The sequence below is a fragment of the Panthera onca genome, chromosome A1 (assembly GCF_046562875.1).
Source record: "Panthera onca isolate mPanOnc1 chromosome A1, mPanOnc1 haplotype 2, whole genome shotgun sequence".
In the NCBI taxonomy this organism is placed as follows: Eukaryota; Metazoa; Chordata; class Mammalia; order Carnivora; family Felidae; genus Panthera; species Panthera onca.
In genome coordinates this window covers 81,862,517-81,889,420 of record NC_138339.1, presented here as the reverse complement: position 1 = coordinate 81,889,420, position 26,904 = coordinate 81,862,517, and the positions used below count along the sequence as shown (strand labels likewise).

The following is a 26,904-nucleotide window of genomic DNA, read 5'->3' as shown; positions in this document are numbered from 1 at the left end:
TGGTGTGTGTGTTTGGAAAATATTTTTAGAATAACTTTGCTTCAATACCAAAGAGGATTAATTTTCCCAAAACAGGCACATTTATTACTTACTTTAAAAAAATCACATACATCTGAGCAGTTCAAAGTGATGTAAGGATTATTGTTAAGATCTATAGAATACATTTCACCCAATCCTCTGGACTGATTGGAACCTGAAGGTTATAAGTTTGGAATGTGCATTTTCAGGGTGAAAATAATTTGCAGTAACCACATTGAAAAAAGATAAAAATGAGATCTAATAAGAACCATTGGGGAGGGGGGTAATCCTTATTTTGATGTAGTAGACTTTATCATGGAAAAGTTTTAATATATACAAACTAAACAAAATAGTGTAACAAACTCTCATCACCTAGCTTCAACAATTACCAGCATTCTTCCATTCTTATTTCCATTCTTATTTCACTGATACCTCCACACACTCTCCATCTCCCCTATTTATTATTCTTACTTTTTAAAAGTAAAATTTAAATACACTGAAATACTTAAATCTCAACTATTCAATATTTCTAAATACATAGCAGACTTTTTATACTTGAAAAATGTCTCCAAAATGGGGTTGATTTACATGCTTCATTTAAAAATAAGAAACTTATTCAACACTTACTACATACAACACCTGGTGCTCGTCACAAGTGCACTCCTTAATCCTCATGTACTGCGCATTGAAACCACATAAATCTTGGCTCAGTTTCTCTCTGGTCAAGGCAGACACTCCTAAAGTAAGGAAGATACACACAGCTGCTTCCCAGACATGAAGGACGTGAAGTCTCTTACTCAGTGAGCCAAAGTACTGGGAGTGCCTAGATGAAATTGTCAAATAAAGGTGTTCTTTCTTTTTTCAGAATTTCGTGATGTGTGTAGAACTAAGCATTCCGTGTAAATGTTACAGAGAAGAGATATAGGATGTTCTTCCTCGGAGTCCTTTCTGCTGAGTTCACAAGCAGGGTTGATGTTAAATTGGTCCACCCTGTTTTTACATGCCAGTTATTTATGGCCAACACTATTCTGGTTGCCTCGTGCCACACTGTACCAGAACACTCTGGGTGCTTATCATCTAAAATTCGGCAGCATATAGTAGAATATAAGAATAAGAAGGACCAGAACCAGGATGAACAGATTATGAATTCAGAGAATTCTGTGAGAAAAGCTGTTTGTCAAAATTGGAACTTTGTCTCAAAAGCACAGTAATCTTCTTAGTGGCACAGGATTGAATTAAGGCTCCAAACATAATACTTAACATTCTAAGGGGGCCACCTGGACTCTTTCCCTTGGTTATTGTAAAAATAATAAGTGACTAAAATACTTATCATTAAGGGTCTGCTTACAGAGCCCTTTGCTACATATTACATTTCCTTTTCTTTTTTTTATTTATTTATTTATTTTTTAATTTTTTTTTACATTTTATTTATTTTTGAGAAACAGAGTGAGACAAAGTGTGAGTGGGGGAGGGGCAGAGAGAGAAGGAGACAGAATCTGAAGCAGACTCCAGGCTCTGAGCAAGCAGTCAGCACAGAGCCCGATGCGGGGCCCAAACCCACAAACTGTGAGATCATGACCTGAGCCGAAGTCGGACGCTCAACTGACTGAGCCACCCAGGCACCCCTACATTTCCTTTTCTGATGGAATATGGGTAACATGAAGTAATATAACACTTGTTACTCATTTCTCAGACTACTAAAAAGCCAGGGCTGGACTTTTTGTAAATATTGTTCATGGCAGTAGCTATTTACCAGGTACAGGAAATGTATGTACCATCACTGGATGGGTACATCTTCGCCTGTTATATCAGGTGCTGATCCTCCAGTGACCAGTCAGGTCTTAACATGTGTCCAGAATTTAAAACACATGAAAGAAACCTAAGTACCTTCTGCAGGCAAAACAGTGGCCCTCATTTGCAGGACCAGTTACAGAAGCATTCTCTCTCAGAAGCCAGTGGCAACAATGAGTAACATTAACTTGATTTCTGGTTCTAAATTTGTTCCTCTAAATCTGGAAATAAAAAATATCATATTCTATCCTTACATACAGAAATCTTCTGTAAGATTTCGAAACAATATTGTGTTTTATAAATTTATTATACGTGACTTACAACTCCTACAGATGACTTATAAAAGGATTGATAACAGGCAGTTTCAAACTATGCAGCCTGTATATAGAAAAAAAAAAAATCCCCTTATTATCTCTGAAAAAGTAATGTAGCATTTTGATACAGAGTGTGTTTTCCCTCCAGATAAATACAGTTGATCCTTGAACAATGCAGGGGATGGGGGTACCATCCCCCTCACAGTCAAAATTCTACATAAACTTTTGGACTCCCCAAAACTTAACTACTAATAGTCTACTGTTAACCAGAAGCCTGACTGATTACATAAACAGTCAACTAACACACTCTTTGAATATTCTATGTATCATACACTGTATTCTTAAAGTAAGCTAGAGAAAATATTAAAATCATAAGGAAGAGAATATACATTTACAGTACTATAATGTATTTATTTAAAAAGATCTGCATATAAGTAGGTTTGCATAGTTAAAACCCATGTTCAAGGGGCAACTGTAATTGGAAAGATACTTTAAACAAATCAGTAATAAAAACATAAATGCATTATAAATATACCCATGTTATAAACCATAGCATAAAGTCTAACCCTCCAAAGGGTACACTTTCTTGTTCATTAAAAAATATCATATGGGGCACCTGGGTGGCTCAGTCGGTTAAGCATCTGACTCTTGATTTTGGTTCAGGTCATGATCTCACATCTCATAAGTTTGAGCCCTATGTCAGGCTCTGCGTTGACAGCATGCAGCCTGCTTGGGATTCTCTCCCTCTCTGCCCCTTATTCATGCATGTGCACGTGCTTGCTCGCTCTCTCTCTCTCTCTCTCTCTCTCTGAAAATATATAAATTAACTTTAAAATCATAGTCATACATATATTCTACATCAAGATTCATTTTATTTTCTCCACTATATAAGTACTTGAGAATGACATTTTAGTAGTTCTCTACCCCTTTTCTAAAGCAGAGCATTCAGTATATGAAAACTAGTTTCTTAGTTTTGTCAGTTGAAATGTGATTAGATAGATAGCTCTTAAGCTCCACTCAGTGATATTTATGTTCAGATTTGCTCATTCATTCATTTCAGTGCATTGGTCAAACACAGAATGTAAAACCTGGATCTTGTTACTCAACTTATTGGCAAGAAGTTTGGGGCAGTCCGAAATACTGTCTGGTTTCTCCAGTAATGACCTGTAAGGTTTTGCTTTGATTTCACCTTCATCAAACGTAGGTTCAGAAAGCACAGGCTCTGAAAAGGCTTTTCTAAGATTTTCACTCTCCTTTCTGTTTTGCCTTATGGATTCTTCTTCTTGGAAAATTTTCTTTACCTTCTCCAGCACAGCATTAACACAGACTGTCTAATAATAAAAAAATGTGTTGAAAAGTAAAGTTTCTTCTTAAGCTACTGAACTTTCCAGTAACAAATCCAATAAAATATTTAACATAAATCCATTAATCTACTTAATTCTAATAAAGAAGCGCTTCCTTTCCTGGCACATGATAAACATCTAGAGATTGCTTCCTTGTTCTAAATATATTACATCATAAGCTAGAAAGAAAATTAAAGCCTGGTATACTTCAGTAAAGACAAGCTTTCCCTCTTTTCCCTTCAATTCATTAGTTGTCTTACATCTTTACTCCCTGATTTAATTAAGCTCTTTTATTCTCCTGAATTAAATGAAACATTTTCTGGGAGATGAAATTTGTCACCAAACATGTTAATATCTCAAAGTAGGTTTTTGTTTTTAATTTTTCCCCCTAGACTTTGCTTATACCTATGTGTACAATTGGAAGGGCATTAACATTTTAGAAAGAATTTAGTAACCCAGTGGAGCAATGATTTCTAAACAAACACACGATCCATTTTCCCTCCAAAAAAAAAAAAAAAAAATGCCATTCAGTACTTTAAGAGTGTCAAAACAAAACACATAGAGAAATATAACTTTGAAAATCGAGAACCACTAAGAACTATATCCAGTAAACTTATTCTGTAAGTTTACTAATGAAGATGATGATGCCTAGTGTTTAAGACAAGTAACAAGAATAATGAAATCCACAAATATGAGAATACCTAACCAGCTTATTTTACCAAAGTGATGCCTAAAGCTGACATAACAGGCAATAAGCACTTTGAAGATTTTCCTAAAGAGGGTAACGGAGAAAAGATCAAGGGCCTTAGATTGACAAGTTTTTCCTGACCTCCTGCCTCCTCCTCTCTTGGCCTGCATCCCACTGATGCTTTCCTTCACTTTCCTGTAGTTAGTATGTAGTCACCTGACCCTGTTCTAGCCAAAAAATAAAATAAAATATGTCTGCTGGGGGAAGGTCAGGAGGGATTTTTGGAAGTTTTTCTCCTATATAAAAAGGAAGGCTCTTCATCTTTTCCTCCTAATTTGGACAATGATGTAGATAGGATGCCTGACCATGAGGTGACAAACCTAAGGATCAAAAACAACAAACAAGGTAGCAGAAGAGAAAAATGCAAAGGCCCTGGGTTCATGATGACATTGTAGATCCACTGTACAAACCTGGGAACCACCTAACTCTAGACTTCTAATTAACTGAGATATTTAAATGTCTTCATTGATGAAGGCCCTGGTAGCTATTTTTTGTTACATGCATACAAGTATATCCCAACCAAGACCTATAAAATTTTGAGGTCCGTCACTTTCAGCTGCAAACAGCTTCATTCATTTATCCCCATATGTGATCATTTTCTATGTATGCCATGCTGTGAAAGAAGATTAGGAAGCCCTGTCCTATTTGATGTATTTCTTCTTCCCTCACCTACAAAATTTTATCTGTGCCCATTATAAACACTTCTACCCCAGTCTCCAAAAATGAAGGGTCTTGATCAAGATCAGTATCTATGTTTCTTTTTAACCTATAGCCTACCTGTTCTCTATTAATAATCCCCTGCCTTTTCAGCCTCTTGTTCTTGACTGGCTCTTCCCCTGCAACTTAGAATGTGCTCCAGTATCTTCCATCTTAAAATTAAACATTAAAAACCCCTGGCACCCTGTTTCCCTCTTGATTGCTATATATGCTGGTTTTTCTTGATCAAACCAGAGTCTCTATTCATGGCTTCCATTGTACCATCTCCTCTTCACTCTGAAACCAGCTTATTCCTGTCCTCCTTATCCTGTCGCATCACTGAAATAGTTCTCAAGATGGTTGGCTCCAACATCTTTTGTACTAGATCTAGACACTTTTCACAACTTTATTTTACTTGACTTTTTCTGTTTATATTTGACACCTAACTGCTCACAACTTCCTGAGTCTCTATTTCCTTGACACTTTTTCTCCTGATTCTCTTCCTACTTTTCTGATTATTCCTTTTTTGTCTCCTTCGCAGATTTGCTCTTAGCTCACCGTAAATGTTGCTATTTTTCACATTTCTTTTGACTTTCCACTTACAGACTTTTCACTTTTTCCACTGTGGTTCCATACACAGGGCATTAACTTCCAACATGCATGTTATTTGATTTCAAAATCATAACTCCAGCCCTGACCTCTCCTAGACGTTGGGTTGGCTACATGACCAATCATCAGGTCCCCCAAAATACTGTTTCTTTTACCTACTTAGAAAATTTGTAGCATGACAAGTCATGTGGGATGATTTCAAAAGCCTTTGAGAAATTAGAGTTTAATTTTGGTGTTAGTCTAATTTGTTTTAGTTTTACCATATCTATTTCATTCCACCCATTTTTTGCAGCATTTTTGCATTCTAGCTCAGTTGGATGTCATTTTTGCATGATTCACATTTAAGATATTGAACATTTCTCAAAAGTTTTAAATGCTTGTAAAATATTTATAAGTTCAGTTATTTTTAAAAAAACTATGAATATGTTTAAAAGTCCTTTTACTTTTTTTTTTCGATGATGTCTTGGCTCTTCTTGACCTTTTTCATTCCCCTCTAAATTTTAGAATAAAATAGTCAACTTACACACCTGCTGATATTTAAATTGGGACCACAATGAATCTATAGATTATGGGAAAAACTGAATCTTTAGTATTGTGTGTTTCAATCTGATAAAAAATATTAACAAAAATATATAAGATCTTGAGCAACAAAAAAAACCCATAAGAATTATTGAGAAATTAAAGAAGACCTAAGCAAATAGAGGGATAGACCATGTACAAGGATTGAAGGGAGGACTTATTCTACTAGTTATCAAGACTTATAAAGCTCTTGTAAATAATACAATATTGAATCTAAGAATAGAAAAATAGATCAACTGAATAGAACAGAGAGTCTATAAACAGACCTGCATATATAAGGACACTTGATATATGACAAAAGAAGTATTCTGGGGCAATAGGAAAAGTACCCACCCCCCCCAATAAATTGAGTTGGATCAGTTGGATACCCATGAAGGAAAAATTTGTTCCTTACCTGATACCAATTCCAGATGGATTATAAATCTGAAAGTGAAAGGTAAAATAACAAAGTTCCTAGAATATATCAGGAGGAATAGTTTCATGACTTTGGGTATAGGTCAAGATTCCCTAATTAAGACATAAAAAGCACTTAACATAAAGAAAAGATTAATACCTTGAACTACATTAAAATTAAAAACTTCTGTTTTAAAGACACTGCTAAAAGAGTGAAAAGGAAGTCATTGAATAAAAGAAATAACCAAAAGAGGGTTTATTCCTAGAATATATTTTTAAAGTACAAATCAATAATAAAAAGATAGAATAGAAAAATAGAAGACTTTAACAGAAATTCACAAAAGAGGATATCCAAATGTCCACTTAGTGCATAAAAATGAACTCAATCTCATTAACGATCAAGGAAATACAAACTAAAGCCACAATGTGATAATGCTACATATCCACAAGAATCGCTAAAATGGAAAAGACTGACAATACCGACTGTTTGGCAGTATCTGCTAGACATGAACATGTGCATATTCTGGTGGTCCAGTAATTTTACCAAAACATATGTACAAGAATATTCATAGAAACCATATTCACAATGGCCAAAACTACAAGTAATATAAAATATATAATAATAGTATATATTATGTAACATATTATAATTATATATTTATATTATTAATATATTTATGTAATATATAAATATAATGTTACGTTTATATAATATAAACTATATATTATAGTTATATATTGTTATATATTATATTATAATGCTATGTAATATTAAATTCATATATTATATAAAATACATCATATTATATTATTATAATAATATTATATTTATATAATATTCAATTCAAACCACAAAATGGATAGTGGCACATATATTGAATACATATATGTTCTATGTATATACACACATATATATATATTTCAACAAATGGAATAATACACAGCAATGAAAATCAACAAACTACTACTATACACAATAAATCTCATAATGATAATGTTAAGCAAAAAAGGACAAATATAAAAGAATATATAGTATATTATTTCATTTATATACAATTTACAGAAAACTGTATTTAGTGTTAGAAGTCAAAATAATGGTTACTTTTATATAAGAGGCAAGGGATTTGTGAGGGGAACAAGAAAGAAGCTTCTAGAATGATGATTACATTTTGTTTCTCAACATGTGTGGTAGGTAGATTAATAGCTTTTGTGAGAATTCATCAAGCTGTGTAGTTTTCTTTGTGTGTTATACTTTTTTTAAAAAAAAATTTAAAGGTAAGTATAAATGACAATGATTAAAACAAAATAACCCCTTATAATTTATAAAACCCTTTATACTTTTGTCACACTTTGTAATGAACACTTTTGAATTACAGCACTTGTAATTCAAAATACACTAATATTTGTATTCCCCATATCATGGACCTAATTGATGGAATGCTGAACTTTAGCCAACCATGGCACAATGGCTGAAACAAAACAACCATAGCTAAGTGAAAGTAAAACCAAAACATTTTGAACAAATCATAATAAACATTATAAAAATAATTTTAGTTATTTAAGCAAATTAGTTTTTGGTGAATTGACTTGGGTCAGAAATGGGCTGACTTTACCTCAGAAAAGTAATTTTATTTTAGAAGAGTAAATTTTTAATGTAAAATTGTGTAACAAGAGAATAGTACCTTGGTTTATGAATTTATAATATATATCTATATCTTTAACATACATGAAATAAGTATATTTACATCTAGATTTTAATAATTTTCTTAACTCACCAAATAAATTAGTGCTGCATATGAAGCATACATGATGCTAGTTAAAGCAGTCTTTGCTGGAAAAGAAATGATTTCGAACAAAGAACCCCTTCTGACCTGCAAAAACAGAAGAGTTTTCTTATTATAATAAAAGTTTTCAATGTTACAATGTTAAATTTTACCATGTTATTGTAAAATGAGAATTTCAATATTTCTTTCCAAAAAAAGTTATCTACTGGATCTATCTGGATTTTTTTCACATTCTGAAAATATTTTGGTTTATTTTTCTCTGTTTTTTTTTTTTTTTTTTACAAAAAGGTACTTTCTTTTGCTATGACAGATCTATAAAAACCTATGAAAGATCTATAAAAAACCTTGCATTTCCAAAATCTAAATTACTTTAACTTTTTTACATTTAACAAGTGTGCTCACTAGAGGGTGCCACTGTGCATGTTGTTAGAAAAACAGTCTTTTCTTTGTTCAAATTCATGTAATCATCCTTTACTAAATTATTCACCTCTTCATTAAGCAAGCAGCAATCGAAATACTAAGGATTTCCTGCAGATTAATGACCTGCTTGGAAATGTTAATCATGAGACTGCTGAAGGCCAGCATTAACCTTAGATGAACATTAAGCTTCAGGGAATGCTCTGTGCTCACATCCAGCATGCATTTTGAAACAGAGAAGGTTTACACCAATAACGAATTTGTCTCTCAGATGTTTCTAGCTTCAGGTGGTAGCTGTCCCTGCCTCAAACATAACAGAATATATTTAGTTTAAGGGAACTGTACTCTCTTCTAGGTCACCTCTGCTGCCTTGAGTAGGATATGAAATGAGGACATTAGGAAAAACATTCCTTTCCCATTCAGCAGTGTAGTGGCAGTTAGCCATGCTCCTCTGAGGTAAGTGCCAAGACACTCAGTGGCTTCAATAACTCCCAAAGGTACAGGCTGTAGCTAATAAAATCGTGTAAATACACAGTAAAAATGCATACAAACTAGAAAGAACAGCATGTATGTGTATGTTATTTAAAACATTGAAAAACTGGAACAATTGATAGCAGGACGGTTAGGTAAAATAAGGTGTATCCACTTAATGGCATATTATAGCCTTTTAAAAGGTGCTTCTGAAGGATGCGTAATACCACTTTGTTGAACAAACATTTGTATGGCACTGTGTTCTATCTAAGTGCTTGTAGTATCTTCAGTATTCGCTTACTGCTACCACTGCGGAATGAAGAACAAAATTGCCCATCACAATTTACCTTCCTCTCTCCCTTAAGTGATTTATGGAATGCTGACGCCAAGAACACGCTCTAGCCTACTAGTTGAGAGATGGAGGTGGGGGTGGTGGGGAGGAGTTCCTTCTCCTTCCTTGTTTTCCAGGCCCGTACTAACTCCTAAATACAGAGACAGGTAGGGGGAGTTTTAGCCCACACTCCGTAAGTCAGTCTGGAAAACTTCCCAGAGTTCCTGGCTTCTGGAAAGAGTTTCCAGGAAACAAAGCAGCTGCTGCTCTTTCCCTCTTGCTAGAAGAATCAAATTGATAGTGTGCCTTTGAATCCCACCATTAGGCTACAGGGAGACAAACATACAAGTAGAGAGCTGATGTTAGGAAAGAAAACAGATACGCTCCAACAAAATGCCTCCTGGCAGAGTAAAAGATTCATGAGTACAGTGGGGGGTCCATATTCAATAATTCGCAGGCCATATACAATAAAAGTAAAAGTGGCATCTGCATGCATGAGAAATTACCATTTCTATTTTTTTCCAGATTTTTGTCCTTCACCTAAAGTAACTAAAACTGATTACTTTTCAAAGTTTCAAAATAGATTCTATATCTGATATACGTTATGCTTCTGAATGATGAATCTGTATATTGCTTAAGAGTTAGTTTTTCATCATTTTAATGCTTTTGATAAATACTTGCTATTCCCGTAACAAATCATTCCTGTGGAAAATACATTTCCTCCAAAATTTATGTGGCTACTGGCAGGTAGCCATTTTTCAATTTTATGATCCACTTCCAATACATGTTTTTCATATATAAACCATGCTGTTTCCTTTTTGGCTTGTTCTAAGCAGGAATAGCGTATGATAAAACAAATAAACAGGAGTCCTTTCTATATCAAAGGTTTTATTTAGATTCCCTCAGCCATTTAAAAAAATTTATCCTAACTTATTATATTAGTTTTATTTGCAAATTTGAAAGCATCTTGATATCAGTATTAAGGCCATATATTTGTTTGAACTTTTAATATTAATGTTAATATGAGTGTGTAAGATATTTGGATATATAAGATATGTGGATAGGTTATATGGTCATACTAACATATCAGATACATGGATATTTCAACAGTAAAACATTTCGATGTTTAATGAAATTTTGCCACATAACTTTGCCTCATCTCATTAAAGGAGTATCTGTGATTATCTTATTTTCAGTCATACTGAGATAAATCACAAAAAAACAAACAGTAAATAGTTTAGAAAATAATAAAGATCCACTTAGATGACCTGAAGGATAAAGAATCACCAGGCCCAACTTAGTTTATGTTGCTCAAAACCACCTTGAAGAAGGATATCCAGGGGGTAATGGGGGGAAACTTGAACCCCATGATTCACAGGTTAAGTGTTGCAAGAAGCACTGACTGGTTAATAGGTCCAGAAAAAAAGTTTGGAAAAGCTACATGACCATGTCTTTGCTTGAGTAAAACACAGTAATCATGAGCACGGGGAAGGCTCCTAGCAGTGCACAGTAAAAAAAGCTATTTGACTTTGTTTACCCAGTATTAATATCCTCTGTAACATTGTTTTTGAATAAGATCTTATTCACATAGTCCTATTAAAGCTCAAATGTCCCAACTTCTGGAGAAGTATGTCTTCAAGATTCTAAGTAGTCTACTTTCTAGGAATTGTCCTTTCTCCTCAGGTCTTGAATTATACCACCCAAGACTACCCCATAGGCCCACTGAAGACCTGTAGAGATTCTTGATATTTTTGAGGTTCACACATATTTCTTACACAAAATATGTGAAGTTTGAATTTAACCCCCAAACTGAAGTCTACCTTGAAGGGTTGGGGATGAGGAAAAGACTATACTTAGAAAAGTGTCTGATCTTCATTCTGAAAAAGGGAACACAAGTTCACTTGGATCCACATATATCACAGGCATTTTAGATGCCGCGGGTTTTCTTCCCCTTTGCCCGTATCTTGCCTACACCACTTCACAGTGCCTACACTTCATCTCTTAATGCCACTATAAGGAAGATTCTATCATAGGAAGAGCTCCTGGTCCTGTGGCCCTGCACTGCCCTGCCAAAGTCAACAACTATGTCTGGGAGCTGACGTGTCTTGGCTGGTTATTGAAGCTGATTATCTAGGTCACTGCAGCCTAAAGCAGCTGCAAGTTTTACTCATCCAGACAGTTTACAAGGCTAAGCAGATGCACCATTCCATAAGTACTGATGCTAGGGATGTTGAAAACTACCAAGAAATATCTAACCAGAGTTTTCCATTCCAGAGGCCCTTTTAGGACTAGCAGATATCTTGCTATAATCTCAACCCTGCATAACCTGGAAGGATTTGAGGAGCAACTTGACTCAACACCCCACCCATAAAGACAGGTGCCAAGGAAGGCTCTTTCAACAAGATGGCCAGCTGGAGAAGGCAGACTCGAACTATGTGCTCATGTTACAAAAGCCATGGGGATCTCTTCAGGTCATTTGCATCAATTGGGTCTTTGGATAGTTCATATTGGGCTCAATATCTTTGAATATGTTAACATATATAAGACTTACTCTAGGTCTGAGCACAGAACCAGAAAGTCAAGGGAGCTCCTGTAACAACATTCATGCTCTAATTATCTTGAGGAGACTATTACTGTATGCTTCATCCCAGACCACATCAGAAGGCTGAAATACTATCCTAGTCATAGTCAGTGTCCTAATGAAAAAATGCTTCTCTATTATGTGTTCTTGAAGGAGTAATCTGACTGGCATTCCCAGCTACATAATATCCAACAAGAGTATTGGTAGAACCATTTAAGGTGCTCTATGTACAAAAATATCTTTCTATCATTAATTATCCTCAGATCAGTGACAAAACAGAGCATATAAAGAGGATCTTTAACACACACTTTCAGATTATCTAGTCTGCTTATCTTCCTACATAAAATGATGTCCTCCATGCATCAACAAGCATATCCCCTTGCATAGCAATTCCAGATTTCACTCCTTTTACTTCTCTGCACACCAGGAAGTTCTACCTTGACACAGGCAGCCTGGCAATCCTTGAAGGAATTCATGCTGGAATCCACTCTGGGTAAGCTAAACTCTGTCACTATGGAAAGACAACCAAGCAATGTATATACCAGGGCTGGTGTAACTCACTCGTACTATGCCACTTATCTCTCTGGTACACTGACACCATGGATATACTCCATTCACAGACCAATCCATTGACCTCCATCACACTTCTTGCGTTACTCTGTTGTTACTTTCACTCTCTAGGCCATTGTCTTCACTATTCATACTTCTATTCCCTCCTCACTGAGACTTTTATATTTGAGATATGTTGTTTTCTTGCTTGTTACAACTTAATTTCCTCTCAGCGGCAATTCTGATTCTCCACCCTAACTAATACATATTATTGAAGTATAGCTTATTCCTCATTCCTAACCCTCGAGGACCCTGGAATCTCTGACCGAAGGCTGTTCCCACTTGTCTCACTCTTGCTATGTGGAACTTCTTACCTTTCCTAAATAAGTCATGTTCTCTCTCACCTTAGCATCTTACTATATGATGTTCACTTCTGGGAATAATTCTCCTAGTTCTTCACTTGGTTAATATCTCCTCCCTCAAGATCTGGTATTATCTTCTCGAAAGCCTGCACCAACTACTCTTTGGAATTACATGCTCCTTGTTGCCGCTTCCAGAGTACACTTTGCACTCTCTGATTATGCACTTATTACACTCCACTGACACTGCTTATTTGCCTATCATCCCCACAGTCCACACAGGGAAAAGGCAAGACATCTATGAATCCTAGTATCTAAACTAGTGATCTTACATGTCGATTTTCAATAAATATGTGTTGAATAAATGGAAAAAGTAGAATAATAATTCACTTACTTCCAGAAAGAAATTTAACAGTCTTCTATTAAAACTCATAAAAAAGATACTAAGCAAAGCTGAAGGATATCTGCTTCTAGTAGTACGGCAGACTGAGCTAATGTGGAACTCCCCCCCCTTCCCCCACATACCTAGAAATATTATATAAAATCAAACTCCAAAATGTAATACAAGACTGCGTTTGGAAAAAAAAAAAAAAAAAAAAAAGAAAAAGAAAGGAAAAAAATAAGGAAGGAAGGGAGGAAGGGAGGGGAAGAAAGAAAGAGAGAAAGAAAGAAAGAAAGAAAGAAAGAAAGAAAGAAAGAAAGAAAGACTGATTGATTTCTGGAGTGCCTGGGTGGCTCAGTTGGTTTAGCATCTGACTTGATTTTGGTTCGAGTCATGATCTCATGCTTCATGGGATGGAGCCCCGCATCAGGCTCTGTGCTGGTGGTGCAGAGCCTGCTAGGGATTCTCTCTCCCTCTCTCTCTCTCTGCCCCTCCCCCTCATGTTCTTTCTCTCTCTCTCTCTCTCTCTCTCTCTCTCTCTCTCAAAGAAATAAACATTTTTTTTTTAAAGAAAGATTCCCTGTGCTAGGAACGAAAAGGTGGAGCGGTAAGTGTGTGAGTATATTGCCCAGGAGGTATGAAAAAGAGGTAAGTGAAAGGAAAACATGAGGAAGGTAAATAGACATAAAGAATAAAATGAAAATGTCCAAGGTATATTGAATAGATATTCCAGAATAAGAGATTAGAGAAAATGAGAAAGAGGCAATATTTGAACAAACAATAGCTAAGAATTTTCTAGAATTGAAGAAATTATCCTCAGATTCAAGAATCACTATGATTCACAAGGGAAAAGCATTTTGACAACAGCTAATACAATTGAAGATGTGCATCCCTCATAACCCAGTAATGCCTCTTCTAGATGTACCCTTGGAGAGTATCTTACACACATGGAAAAGGAGCCATTTACAAAAGTGTTCATTGAAATACTGTTTGTAATAAAAACAGTTGTGGGATACCACAAACAAAATAAAATAATAAACCATAGCTACTCATATCAGAAATGTTGAGTACAGGTGCCTAAATGGCTCAGTTATTTCAGTGTTTGGCTCTTGATTTTGGTTCAGGTCATGATCTCATGGTTCGTGAGATTGAGCCCTCTGCTGTCAGCACAGAGCCTGCTTGGTATTCTCTCTCTCCCTCTCTCTGCCCCTCCCCCACTCGCTCACATGCACGCTCTCTCTCTCTCTCTCAAAATAAACGTTTGAAAAAAATGTTGAGTGAAAAAAGAAAGTTACAGAAGGATGAGTATAGTATATCATTTATATAAATTTTAAATATATGAAGAATAATAGATGTGTACAAATGTAGCGAAAATATGAAAGTATGCATAGAAATGCTCACATCAACTTCAGGATAATGATTTCCTTTGGTAGAGAAAAAAATGGGGAATGGATTGGGACATAGTTAATTATATTTCTTTTTATAGAGGAGATATCTGAAGGTAACATTGCAAAATATTACTACCAATTTAAATTTGGATAGGACTTCTGATAAACTACCTTTTATATGTTTTGAAATATTTTATGAGTAAGAATTTTAAAAATTAAAGCTATATTCTAAGACAATTAGAACAAGAGCAAAGGAGAAGAAATTTCATAGGTGTTGATTTTGAAATGATGTCAAAGAGACTGTCACAGTCAGCATATGGACCTTGGACAGGTCATTTACTCCATCATCCTGCTTCTCTCACTTCTTGGAATAAGTTATCACAACTAAGCTCTAAATTTACCTGTGAAATTCAGTGTCAGGGAAAAAAGGCAAATGTGTGATGTTTCTTAGTTCTTATGACTAGATAAAAGGAAACACAAATTCAACTAGAAAGATAGATTATTTTCCTGCCATTGAATCTTCATGAGTATTGGGAGACAATTCTTCCATGGATGTCTCTCATTCCTGTACAGATTGGACTTTCTGAACAAAGCACATGTTTGATAGGAAACAGTTTTTGAAGCTAGAGGAAATATGTTACTCTGGAGAGATTTAGAAGTGTACTTCCCAAGAGCCTTCAACTTCCCCCTCTGGAGACATTTGCTTCTCTCCCTAAACCTCTCTGTCTTTCTCTCCCTTCCCACCCCTCCTCCCAAGGCTGAGCAGATACACCAACATCCTTTTTTTTTTTTTTTAAGTTTATTTATTTATTTTGAGAGAGAGAGAGAAAGTGCAAGCATGGGAGGGGCAGAGAGAGAGGGAGAGACAGAGAATCCCAAGCAGCCTCTGCATGGGGCTCAAACCCACCAACTGTGATATCACAACCCCAAAACCAAGATTTGGGCGCCTAATTGACTGAGCCACTCAGGTGCCCCACCAACACTCCTATAAAAGCTGAGTCTCCTAATTTCAGGCTCCTCTCCTGTGATGCAACTCACTATATGCATAGGTATCATGTGGCTCTCATCACATTGTCCTGAGGGAACTGAGGGGGTATGGGAATGACACAAGACATTGCTCTGGCTGCTGCTTTTGCAGTAGATAATAAACAATCTCTGTCCCTGATTCAAGGGAGTCTTGTGTGTCTGTCAGTCGGTCAGTGTGTGCGTGTGTGTGTGTGTGTGTGTGTGTGTGTGTGTATACCTGTGGCAGGCTAATTTGTTAGTTTCAAAAGAGTGTAAAATCACAGATTCTTCTTCAGTTCTAACTTACCAAAGAGGAGCAAAAAGAAAGATTAAATAACATAATGGATAGTGTCTTTAAATGTGATTTCATAATAAATACAGAAATATTCTTCAAAGAACACTTCTTATGTCAATTATACAGCTCAGCGACATTTCTTTCTGACAACCTAAAGATACAGGAATACTTAGAGAATCCAGTAGTTAACAAACACAAAGCATTTTTTACTTTCTCAAACATCAGGTATTATAAGGGAGCTTTTTATAATGGCTATCTCAAGCAATTCATAATTGAACTATCCAGTTATTTCTGAAAATGTTAAAATCTTTGATTAAAGAGAGATTCCTATGTAATGGATATTGTGTTGCTTCTAGCAATCCATCATCCATTTGCTCGCTCATCTTTTCAAAAGAGCCCAAATTTTGTTTGATGATTCATCCTTTCCCCCATTCTCTGGTCATGTGATCTGGATGGAGCTCCAACCTCCACTGCAGAGAAAAAATAGGCAATCAAGTCCTAGGCCAGTCAGTGCATCCCATTTCCCTGGTTTAGAGGTAAGCCCACCTCCAAGAGTGAAACTCAGGACTTGTCCAGGAATGCTGGGTCAAGGACTTTCATTCTTTGCTGCTCTAATTGAACCTGGAAGGATGGGAGTCCTGGGAAAGCTGCAAATCGCCTTGTAGCCATGAAGGGAAAAGTCAGTCTGGGAATGGAGTCTACACAGAGGAAGCAGAGCCAGGAGATGGGGGAAAAGAGAAAAACAGGACCCTGAAGGCATCATTTGAGCACCTATATATATCCTGAAGCCTCATCTACTCTAGATTGTTCAACTATGTAAACTAATACATCTTTCTGGCTTAACTCCGTTTGAGTGAGAGTTTTTCTCCTTTCAACAACAGAGTCAAAATGACCCACTCTGGGGTTTAGGTACCAGACTTGCAGGATTCCAGATCTTTTGTAGCAGACATTTAGAATGCTTTGAATAATGCCCAGATGGAAAAACCCAGAGTTCTACACCATAAAGTTTAGAAAAAAGGAAACTGGTCCTGAAAAAGTTTTAAGAGCTGCTGTCCTTAACGAAATATAACAGACACTCAACAAAACCATGTAGAACATGTAATTTGAAATATATTTGGATGTTGATGGGTCTATCAAAATGAGTTTATAGTTGAATGTACTCAAATATGTTAAGTCAAACAAAGACTTTCTTGGAAACATAGCAAGGTTATGAGGAAAAAGGAACAAAATTATTTTTAAGGCTTGTTATACGATTAGTTTTAGGTTTGCTATAAGTGGTAATTTGTATGCTAATATTTAGGTTGAACCATTTGAAATTTACAGTTTCATATATTTCAGTCACATAACATTACTTCCTCTTTCAGATTTACTTTAACCAGAATATATATGCCATATTGGAAAAAGGCCAAACCATTCATTTCTTATCCAAATATTCATGTTTTACATGTAGGACAACCAAATGTGCTACATTTTCATTTTTCAGATCTTGCAATTTCATATCTTGTGCACATGCAGTATTGACTCACCTGCATGTTACATACGGGATGCTTTTGTGCATTAAGCTCCCTCAGCAAACGATGCGATATGTCCCTTAATTCTAAAAGTCTACAAGCAAGTTGAGGCTGCAGAAGTTTGGCCACTGATTTGGAAGATCTGGATATGCTGCTTAATCCTTGAATTAATGTTCCTCGGTTGATCTTCGCTAGAGCAACAGCCATTCTGATTTTGGATGGGTTTCGCATGGGTTCTCTTTTCTGGAAAATAAGCCTCTGAAAAGTGACTGATGTGTGATTCTCCAGCGGATCATTAAAATCTACTTCAGGCCGAGACCAAGTACCGCATAACAGTACATTATGCATGGTCCTATGCATATACTCAGTGTCCGATAATTACATCCCACCCCATGTACCTAAATCTTTGAATAAATGTATGATTTTTGCCTTAGCATAAATATCTAGAATTTAAGTTACTAGCCAAAAGATCTAAATTTTTCATTTTTTTCTCTGCATTTATTTATTTTTGCATTGATTTTTTTAAGGGCACTTTCAAAAGCAAACAGTTCTTATTCAAATATTATTCAGTGTTTGAATAATTCAAACAATAATTCTTATCCAAAACTGTTACAAATATTTCTCCAGTTTACTTTAAAATCTTAAGTGATAATGCATACATACATAATGCATTGTGCAATGTAAGAAAATAAAATATCCTATATACTAATAAACGAGCTTAAGGAACTTTTACTTGTAAAAACTTAAAAACTTCCATGAACATTCTGACAGAAGAAAATTGTGGCATTAGCAAAACATATGACATGTAGATTTTTCCCTGCTGGACCAGAAGGTGAACCACAGAGAAATTACTTACAATGCGGTTAGACTGCATTCCAGGCAACAGGCAAGTATAGTTGCCATTACTCCTTTAAGTAATTTTATGGGCTATTCTGGCTTTTTTGTATGTGACTTAGGGGAAACTAATGGTTCATAACACAAATAAGGAAATTTGAACCTCTATTTATTGAGTCTAAATATATAAACACAAAACATCTTTTACACGGATTTTTTTTTTTTTTTTTTTTTTTTTGGTCTACAATGAGCAACATGCATTTGTTGAAGAGCTAAAGTACTATGTATCATTTTTATGCATCAACTTTTGTGCATCAACTTTAAATGCATCAACTTTTATACTGAAGAAATAATTTTATTATTGCTGTTTTTGTCATTAAAGTTGAATACTCCTTTTACTGTTGAGCATTCGTCATTGGAGATAACCAAAAGCTGTTCTAGCCTGTCAATGGGGATGTATTTCTGCAGATCTGGTGTCTTATTGTGGTTTAATCTGTTAACTTTACTGGGGTGCCTGGGTGGCTCAGTCAGTTGGGCATCTGACTTTGGCTCAAGTCATGATCTCAAGGTTCATGGGTATGAGCCCCACATTGGGCTCTGTGCTGACAGCTTGGAACCTGCTTCAGATTGTCTTTCCTTCCCTGTCTGTCCCTTCCCCTCTCTGTCTGTCCCTAACTCGTGCTCTCTCTCTCAAAAATAAACATTAAAAAACTTTTTTAAAATCTGTTAACTTTACTGAAAAAGTCCCATTAGCCTACCTTCTGTCTCAACCCTTCTAGTCAATACTAACAGTCCAGAAAACAATCTAAGTTGCGGGCTGCTAGAATTGCTGCAATTCCAAGCCAATTTAGGGTAGAGAAACCCTTAAAAGGAATTAGGTGGTGGGTAAAATAAGCAAAATCACACACAGGTGCTATCACTTGATATTATAGCTAGGTTTTGAGCACACCAGGGAGAGAAACCACAATTATCTGCCATAGCCAAAGCTCTTGCACATACAGATTCAATTTCTCTTGCGATCTTATGCTTTGCTTCGTTGATTCTTCTTCCCGACTCCTCCTTAAGTTGGAGCAGCTAGAATGTCTAGTTTTACTTCTGATTACAGTTTACTGTGTTTTCTCTCATAATTTATAATCATAAAGTGAGGCATAATGCCAGGGCAAACAGCAGTGGGACATGCACACTATACTGAAATTTCATCTAATAGTCATTCAGTGTATTAAGGACTCTAATTTTTGCAGATGCAAGACATTAACATTATGGAGCTTCCCTCTCTGTACTTTGTGCCTTTACAAAGTCTTGGTGATCTGTACTTGTTGGCCTGGATTCACTGGCTTTATTCGGATATTTCTGTTAACTAATCTTGATTCATTCCCCCAAACACTATACTAGATTGATCTGTTCAAACTTCTCCTCTTTTATAACATTGCCTTTCTAAATATTTTCCTCTGTAGAGAAATAAGTCTATTTGTAATTGATAAACTGTTAATCAAAATTCTCCTGTAGGATCATATCATTTGAATTTGAATATCATTATAAATACAGCATTTATGATAAACGGTATTTTAAAAAAATTCAAGTGTACATTACAATAATTCTTTAGTGCCCTTTGCATATTTCTCCTTTCAGTATTGTCATAAATTCAGAGCTTTTTCCAACAGACTCAACCAGTTCCTAATTAATATCATCTTTGTTTCCCTTTAATGCTGAAATAGTTACAATTTGATGACTTTGCTTCCCTTCATGATTTTTACATTGCTTTCCTTTTTCAAAACTTTCAGTTACCTCTGAAAGAAATATTACCTCCAGCAATAAAATGTTTCTGACCCCTTTATTTTCCCCTGACACAAAGCATACAATCAACTTGTTCCCAAGAAGACCATTAATGCTTTTAAGAATAGTATTAGAAACCACAGGGTGCCTGGGTGGCTCAGTCAGATAAGCATCTGACTTCAGCTCAGGTCATGATTTCACGTGGGTTCACGTGGGTTCACATGGGTTTACGTGGGTTCGTGAGTTCACGCCCCGCCTCAGGCTCTGTGCTGAAAGCTCAGAGCCTGGAGCCTGCTTGGGATTCTATGCCTCCCTCTCTCTCTGTCCCTCCCCCTTGCACTCGATCTCCCTCTGCCTCTCAAAAATAAATAAACATTAAAAAAATAGTATTAGAAAGCAAATCTGGGTACTGGGGTGGATATAAAGTGGGGTTTTTGTGACTCTGAGAATAGGAAGGTAACAACAGAGGCTACTTACAGTCCTTTAGACGCAGAGTAAGATGTTCCTCTTTTAAAAAAAGCAAAAAAACAAAAAAACAAAAAAACTCACTGGGGCACCTGGGTGGCTTAGTTGGTTAAGCATTAGAGTCTTGATTTTGGCTTACATCATGATCTCACAGTTCATGAGACTGAGCTCTACATTTGGCTCTGTGCTGACAGCGCTGCGAAGCCTGCTTAAGATTCTCTCTCTCTCTCTCTCTCTTTTTTGCTCTTTGCCCCTCCCCCTCAAGATAAATAAATAAACATTTAAAAAAATACCAGTTTATGGTAATGATTCCAATTCAGTCTTCAGTGAATTTTTATTTTTTTAACGTTTTTTATTCATTTTTGAGAGACAGAGACAGAGCACAAACCAGGGAGGAGCAGAGAGAGAGGGAGATAGAGAACCTGAGGCAGGCTTCATGTTCTGAGCTGTCAGCACAGAGCCCGATGTGGGACTCGAACCCATGAACCGCGAGATCATGACCTGAGTCGAAGTCAGATGCTTAACCAACTGAGCCACCCAGGTACCCATTCAGTGAATTGTTGAAAAAGGCTCCAGTAAAATATTTTAAAATAAAAAGTTTTTGTCCTTTTGTTGAGCTACCAGCTTTTCCTTTTGTCTACTATCTATGCTATGTATTTTCCTCCCAAACTATGTGTGTAAATGTAAATGTTGACCTCAAATTAAGAAGTGCTCATTTCTTTTCCCTGGGTTGTTTTGTTTTGTTTGACTCCTGGCCTAAGCATCCTGGAATTGGTTGCAAAGTGTGCAAGTTTAGATGATTCTTATTGTCATTATCATCACCAGAGTACATTACCAAATGTATGAAAAGAAATTCCAACTCCCCTCACCACCATCACCAGGCAATGTTCATTTATCACTAGAAACCTAGCATCAGTTAATCAGACTGTTGTGAGAATCCTGCTCCAGATTTCACTATTTGACCTCCATTCTTTGAATGTATGCTGCTTTCCCTTTTTCTTTTCTTTTTGTTTTCTAGAGCCATGCCCATTTCTCTAACATCAGCAGTTTTCACGCTGAACTCCGATTTCCATTACATCAGCTTTTTACTACTCCACATCCAAAAAACCAGCCTGTCAGCAAGTCTCATTCAATTCTTTCTCTGAATAGTCCTAGAATTTGACCACTTCTCACTATGCCCTCTGCCAGCACTCAGTCCATTCTATTTATACCACCTCTTCTCCAGAGTAGTCAAGGAGCCTCTTCAGTGGTCTCTCTCCTTCTCTCCTTGTCTGTTGCCATTCTACTCCTCAACACCTCAGCCAGAGAGATACAAGTAAAACTTAGATCCTATCTTGCTTTTCTTTTCAGCTGCTTCAGTGCCTTCCTAGTATGCTCAGTGTAAAAGCCGAATTACAAATGCTACAAAGGTTGCCATATTTTTACCTCTCTACCCTCATTGTCTTTTTCTCTCCTTTCCTCCTCACTAGTTGTTGAGCTGGTTAGGTATACTCCCACCTCAGGGACTTTGCATTAGCTATGCCATTTGATTCTTCAAAGGTACCAAGGTCTGCTCCCTGGCTTCCCTCAAGTCTTTCTTAAGAATCACTTTCTCAGGGCATCTCAGGGTGGCTCAGTTGGTTGAGTGTCTGGCTCTGGATTTTTGGCCCAAGTCACGATCACAGAGTCATGAGACTGACCCCTGCATCAGGCTCTGTGCTGAGTGTGGAGTGTGCTTGAGATTCACTCTCTCTTTCTCTGCTCCTCCCCCCGATCATGCTCTCTCTCTCAATTAAAAAAAAAAGAAGTAAAAAAAAAAAAAAAAAAGGAATCATTTTCTCACTAAGACCCTCTCGGTCACCCTAACTTAACAGTCAGTTGTTTTCCCTTTTCTACCCCTATTTCATATTTCTACTATATTTATTCTTCTTCTTATACATACCATTAACATAAATAAACTTGTTTCTTGTTTTTCTACCTGACTAGGATGTAAGTTCTATGACAGCAGTGTTTTATATCCATTTGGATCACTGATCTTTTCCCAGTACCTAGAATAGTGTCTGACACAAAATAGAGTGCTCTAAATATTTGTTGAAATGAATGAATGAATGAAGACTATCTGAAAATAGATTAATAGAGAGAAATAAATATACCAAATATTAAATTAGAAATCACCTTGAAAGTTTTCAGTGTACAATGTGCTCTGTAACTTTCACAATTATGACAGTGCCATAACAACTCACCAAAAACAAAAATACAACTTAATTATAGAACACTTTAGTTACACTCCTATTCTCATCATATTTAGAAATATCAACACCATTAAAAATGATTTCCAGACATTATAGGTGCAGCCCCAAGAGTTTTGTCCCACATGTTCAAAAAAAAAAAAAAAAAAAAAGCCAAGAGAATTCAGAAAAGTACATCAACAGCTATAAAAATCCAAAATTTAAGTGGATTCTAATATGTTCTATTTACTACTCCCAATTTTATAGTATAAGGCTAAATGCAAGATAATTACAGAATAAAACACATAATCACCTTTAATAATTAAAACCACAAAAATTGACCCTATTTACCACAAAAGATTTCTGTCATTCAAGTAAAAGTTCATCTGAATTAAAACTTTTAGTTCCCTAATTGTAGAATACAGTTTTCACTTGTTCAAATGTAAAAGTTTAATATTTTTAAATCCTCATGAAGAAATCAGTTGCAATTGGCAAGTGTAAACCTTTAAAACTTACTTCTTGCTAAAGGAAGTGGATATTGAAGGTACTGGGATATGGGTTCTACTGAAGAACACATGACTTCAGAAGCCATGACCTCAAGCCAAGAGCCTAAAATTAAATTTTCTCAGCCCCAGGAAGAAAATTTCCTTCAAATCATTAGTCATGAAGAACTATTTAATAACCATTATTCTCGGTATGTCCCTCTATACAAATCCCACCAGACATTTTGTTTGTTTGTTTCAGGCCAACAAGGTGGCCTTTTCCTAAATAAATAAATGCATAAAATTTTTAAAAAGAGAGATTTTAAAAACTAATCATGAAATCTAGAAACTCAATTTAATTTAATCATGAAATCCAACTCAATTAACTAAAGCCCCCTAAGTATTATTAAAACCACTCCTTTAAGCATGTTTGGGAACTATGGATCATTCCCAAAAAAATAAAATTTGCAGCATTTACAATCTGACCTTTTAAAAATAATTTCGTTATCCAAGCATTAGCATTGTGTTCTGAATAATTTATTGTTGAAGTACAAGTAACTTCCATCTGTACAGTATCCCCTAACAACTTGGGTTTCTTGCCAATCTCAGCAACACATTCTTCATAGTAAACTGGTGGGAAAAGTACAATGTAAGTGTTTTGAAAATGAGAAATAAAGTAACTATGCTTATATTCTTCTCTGAAAGAGGTAAAGTTCTCATAAATAAATGACTTTAGTGACTTGGAAATAGGAACTCAGAGTTCTTTCTTTGGGATCAGAGTATCAATCTATTTCACTATTAAACCAAATTTATGGCTCAAGTGATAATGAGGTAAGTCAGAGGGTAGGAAGAGATGAAGGGAGTTGTGAAGAAAGCTGCAACTTCTTTCATTCTTTAGTGTTGGCAATGGTGAGAGAATCACAATGTGGAAGCAGCAAGAGGGGTTTCCAGACCAGTCTCTGGCTTCCTAGGATTCACCTTGAGGCTTCCTCAGGAATCATTGCCACTAGTGTGCTAGCCTTAATCATTTTACATTCTAGACCAAGCATGGTCACCTGCCCATTTCCTACCGTAATATTCCAGAGCATACTCAAGAAAAATGTCCAAAAAGATTTGTCTAAAAAGATTTTATACTAAAACTAGGGGAGTGTAAAAGGGGGAAACAACTAGACGCCGAGTCTAAGATACAGATTTATAGAGTCTGGTTTGCTGTCTGGCGGACCACCATCTGGGTGCCATCTTCCCACTATGTATCCAGATACCTGCACTTCACCATCATCCCTCCCCAAAGTCTACACGCAAAACCCATACCATTGGTTCCGATTTACTTGATATTCTGGGAACATGTTATGCTGTTTCATACTTTTTGACCTAAGTGACACTGCTTCCTCTGTTCCTATCCACTTACCCTACCCCTTTTTTCACTTTGAAAATTTATAATCATTCTTTGAGACCAATTTGAGCATCCTTCTTCCATAAATCCTTCTCTGACCATTCAGAATGGTAGAGCCATTCATTCCTCAAAGATAAATTTACCTCTTACCATGTTCCAAAGACAATTACTTGTTTACAGTTCCAATTGACTCCACTAGATTAAGCTCATTGACTGAAAGAATCCTGTTTTTATCTCTGTATTCCCTGTCCCCAGTCCCAGCCAATAGGAAAGTATTTAGTAAATGTCTGATGCCTGGTGGTCTGGATGAATGGTTAAAAGTGGTTCTAAGATCCCTCCTTTGGAATGAAATATATAGACTTTGGGATTACTATGTTACTCAGAGAGTTTTTTTGGGTATATTTCCAGGTTTTGGCTATAATCCTTATGTTTGACATTGCCCAAACTCTGATATCTGGATAAGGAGGTTATTACTGTACTGTGTAACTTTACAACATATTCTATTCTAACTGTGGTCTAGATGACTAAAATACACTTATCCATTAAGAGCTGTGTACTTTGAAGTAAATTATGTTACAAGATATTACTTTTTCCTGATCAGATATCTTTTCAACCTATCCACTCTCCAACTCCCAATATTTTATCTGTTGCAAATTCTTTTGGGAACAGAGGTTATACAAAACATATGCACATATGCTTTGTTTAAATTGGTATCACTATTTTCTTTCCACATTAAAACATATACCAATACCATATTTATGTTTCTATTACTATAATTCATATCAGTTTTTTCACTGACTTAATTGCCATAGATTTTAGTTAAAATATATCTAGATATGTTTCTGATTTTATATTAAGCAAATCTTAAGCAAATGTAGCAAACTACATGCATTGCAATTGTGGCTATAAAAAGGTTCCAGATTTCCAGTCTGGAGATAGATTTATGTATCTATCTCACTTCCTTGTCCACCATTTCTCTGCTTTCCATAGACTTACACAATAAGATTTGAAATTTGTTTTTCTGAGACAAAATTAATTTTTTCCTAAGCAACAGGCACTGATCTCAAAATCAAGCATTAAATAATTGGTATGATATTAAAAATTCAATATACTTTTTGTAATCCTTTTCAAAGTTATGAAATCACATTACCTGATCAGACCGTGATAATCTTAGGATGGTAGGGAATTCGTCTTTAAACTCATCTAGAAGGTCCATGATTATTTTCTGGATCCCCTCGACTAAGACAAAAAGAAATTGGGGTGGGGGTGGAGAAAGCTTAACTAAAAACATTCCCTAAGCACAATTCAAAAGAACATGGGACACTGGGTCCACTTTGTAAGTGACCGGGAAAGCAAGTAAACCCTAGGGAACTTTATTCCCAGTTGTTTCCCACACCCATTATCCCCTTTACAATGAGATTGCATATACTTCTTCCAGAAAAGTTCTTCAACACCTGCCCACATATCCACCCAACAGGTTTGATTGGCATGACAAGTTCTTGCTTGGGTTCCTAGTGCTTGGCAAGTTTGCAGGCCACGGCCACACTTGTCCTACTCTGTCATTTGTGAGGGATGAGGGCACCCTTCCACTCAGGAAAGCAGGCAAGGACAGAACCTACAGCTAGCTCATTGCCAGAATTCTCTGTTACTGCACAATGGGCCTCTGAGAACTTGTTACAGAATCTTCTGAAATCACGCTGGCACTGAGAAGAGGAAGAATGTGTTTGAAGACACATTGAAGGGGAGGAGAAAGGAAAATGAAAAATAAACTGTACTAAGGAGTTCTGCATTATACGTTGAATTTTGACCCAATTTCTATAATGATACCTCAGTTAATGGATCATCTGAAACAAAGCTCCCTTTGAAAAGAGTTGGCATATGCTTTAAAAGAAATGTTTCACATAGGATGCCAAGTGGAAAAGAAACACCAGCAGTTAATTCAGAAATACTTCTGAACAGGTTGTTTTTCCTTCACTCAAATAAATATCACTAAGTAAAAGACAGGCAAAATTATAAAATATATCGTTTGTCTTCTTTAAAATACCAAGCTATTTTTTTCTTCTTCATCTTTTTCCCTCCTAGTCCTCTCCCACTTCATTATTTTCCATTTATCAAGTCTAGGAAGAATTTCATGTCATGTGTGCTTGATTACCTAGTTACTATTTTAGTGTGGATGAATTTAGAGT

At 36.0% G+C, this 26,904-nt stretch overlaps 1 protein-coding gene across 2 annotated transcripts; it reads right to left on the bottom strand.

Annotated features, from left to right (window-relative positions):
- Positions 1-2,975: 2,975 nt before the first annotated feature.
- On the bottom strand, positions 2,976-26,363 carry SPATA9 (spermatogenesis associated 9). 2 transcript variants are annotated; one of them, XM_060635356.3, is made up of 5 exons: positions 26,173-26,363; positions 25,869-25,957; positions 17,580-17,807; positions 8,267-8,362; positions 2,976-3,454 (listed from the first exon to the last, which is right to left on the bottom strand). In XM_060635356.3, exons 1-5 carry the CDS (start codon positions 26,180-26,182, stop codon positions 3,167-3,169), a joined length of 711 nt encoding a protein of 236 aa, XP_060491339.2. In that variant the 5' UTR covers positions 26,183-26,363; the 3' UTR covers positions 2,976-3,166. The 2 variants fall into 2 exon arrangements, with proteins under 2 accessions (XP_060491339.2, XP_060491338.2); XM_060635355.3 differs by having other exon boundaries at positions 26,148-26,362.
- Positions 26,364-26,904: the final 541 nt, after the last annotated feature.

Excerpts from the sequence above, each read along its gene's own strand:
- SPATA9 (XM_060635355.3), bottom strand. The coding sequence starts at position 26,208 with ATGCCAATCAAACCTGTTGGGTGGATATGTGGGCAGGTGTTGAAGAAC. Across the intron at positions 25,958-26,147 it reads GAAGAACTTTTCTGGAAGAA|TCGAGGGGATCCAGAAAATA; the intron begins GTATATGCAATC and ends TTTTTGTCTTAG. Across the intron at positions 3,455-8,266 it reads ATGCAGCACTAATTTATTTG|ACAGTCTGTGTTAATGCTGT; the intron begins GTGAGTTAAGAA and ends TTTTATTATTAG.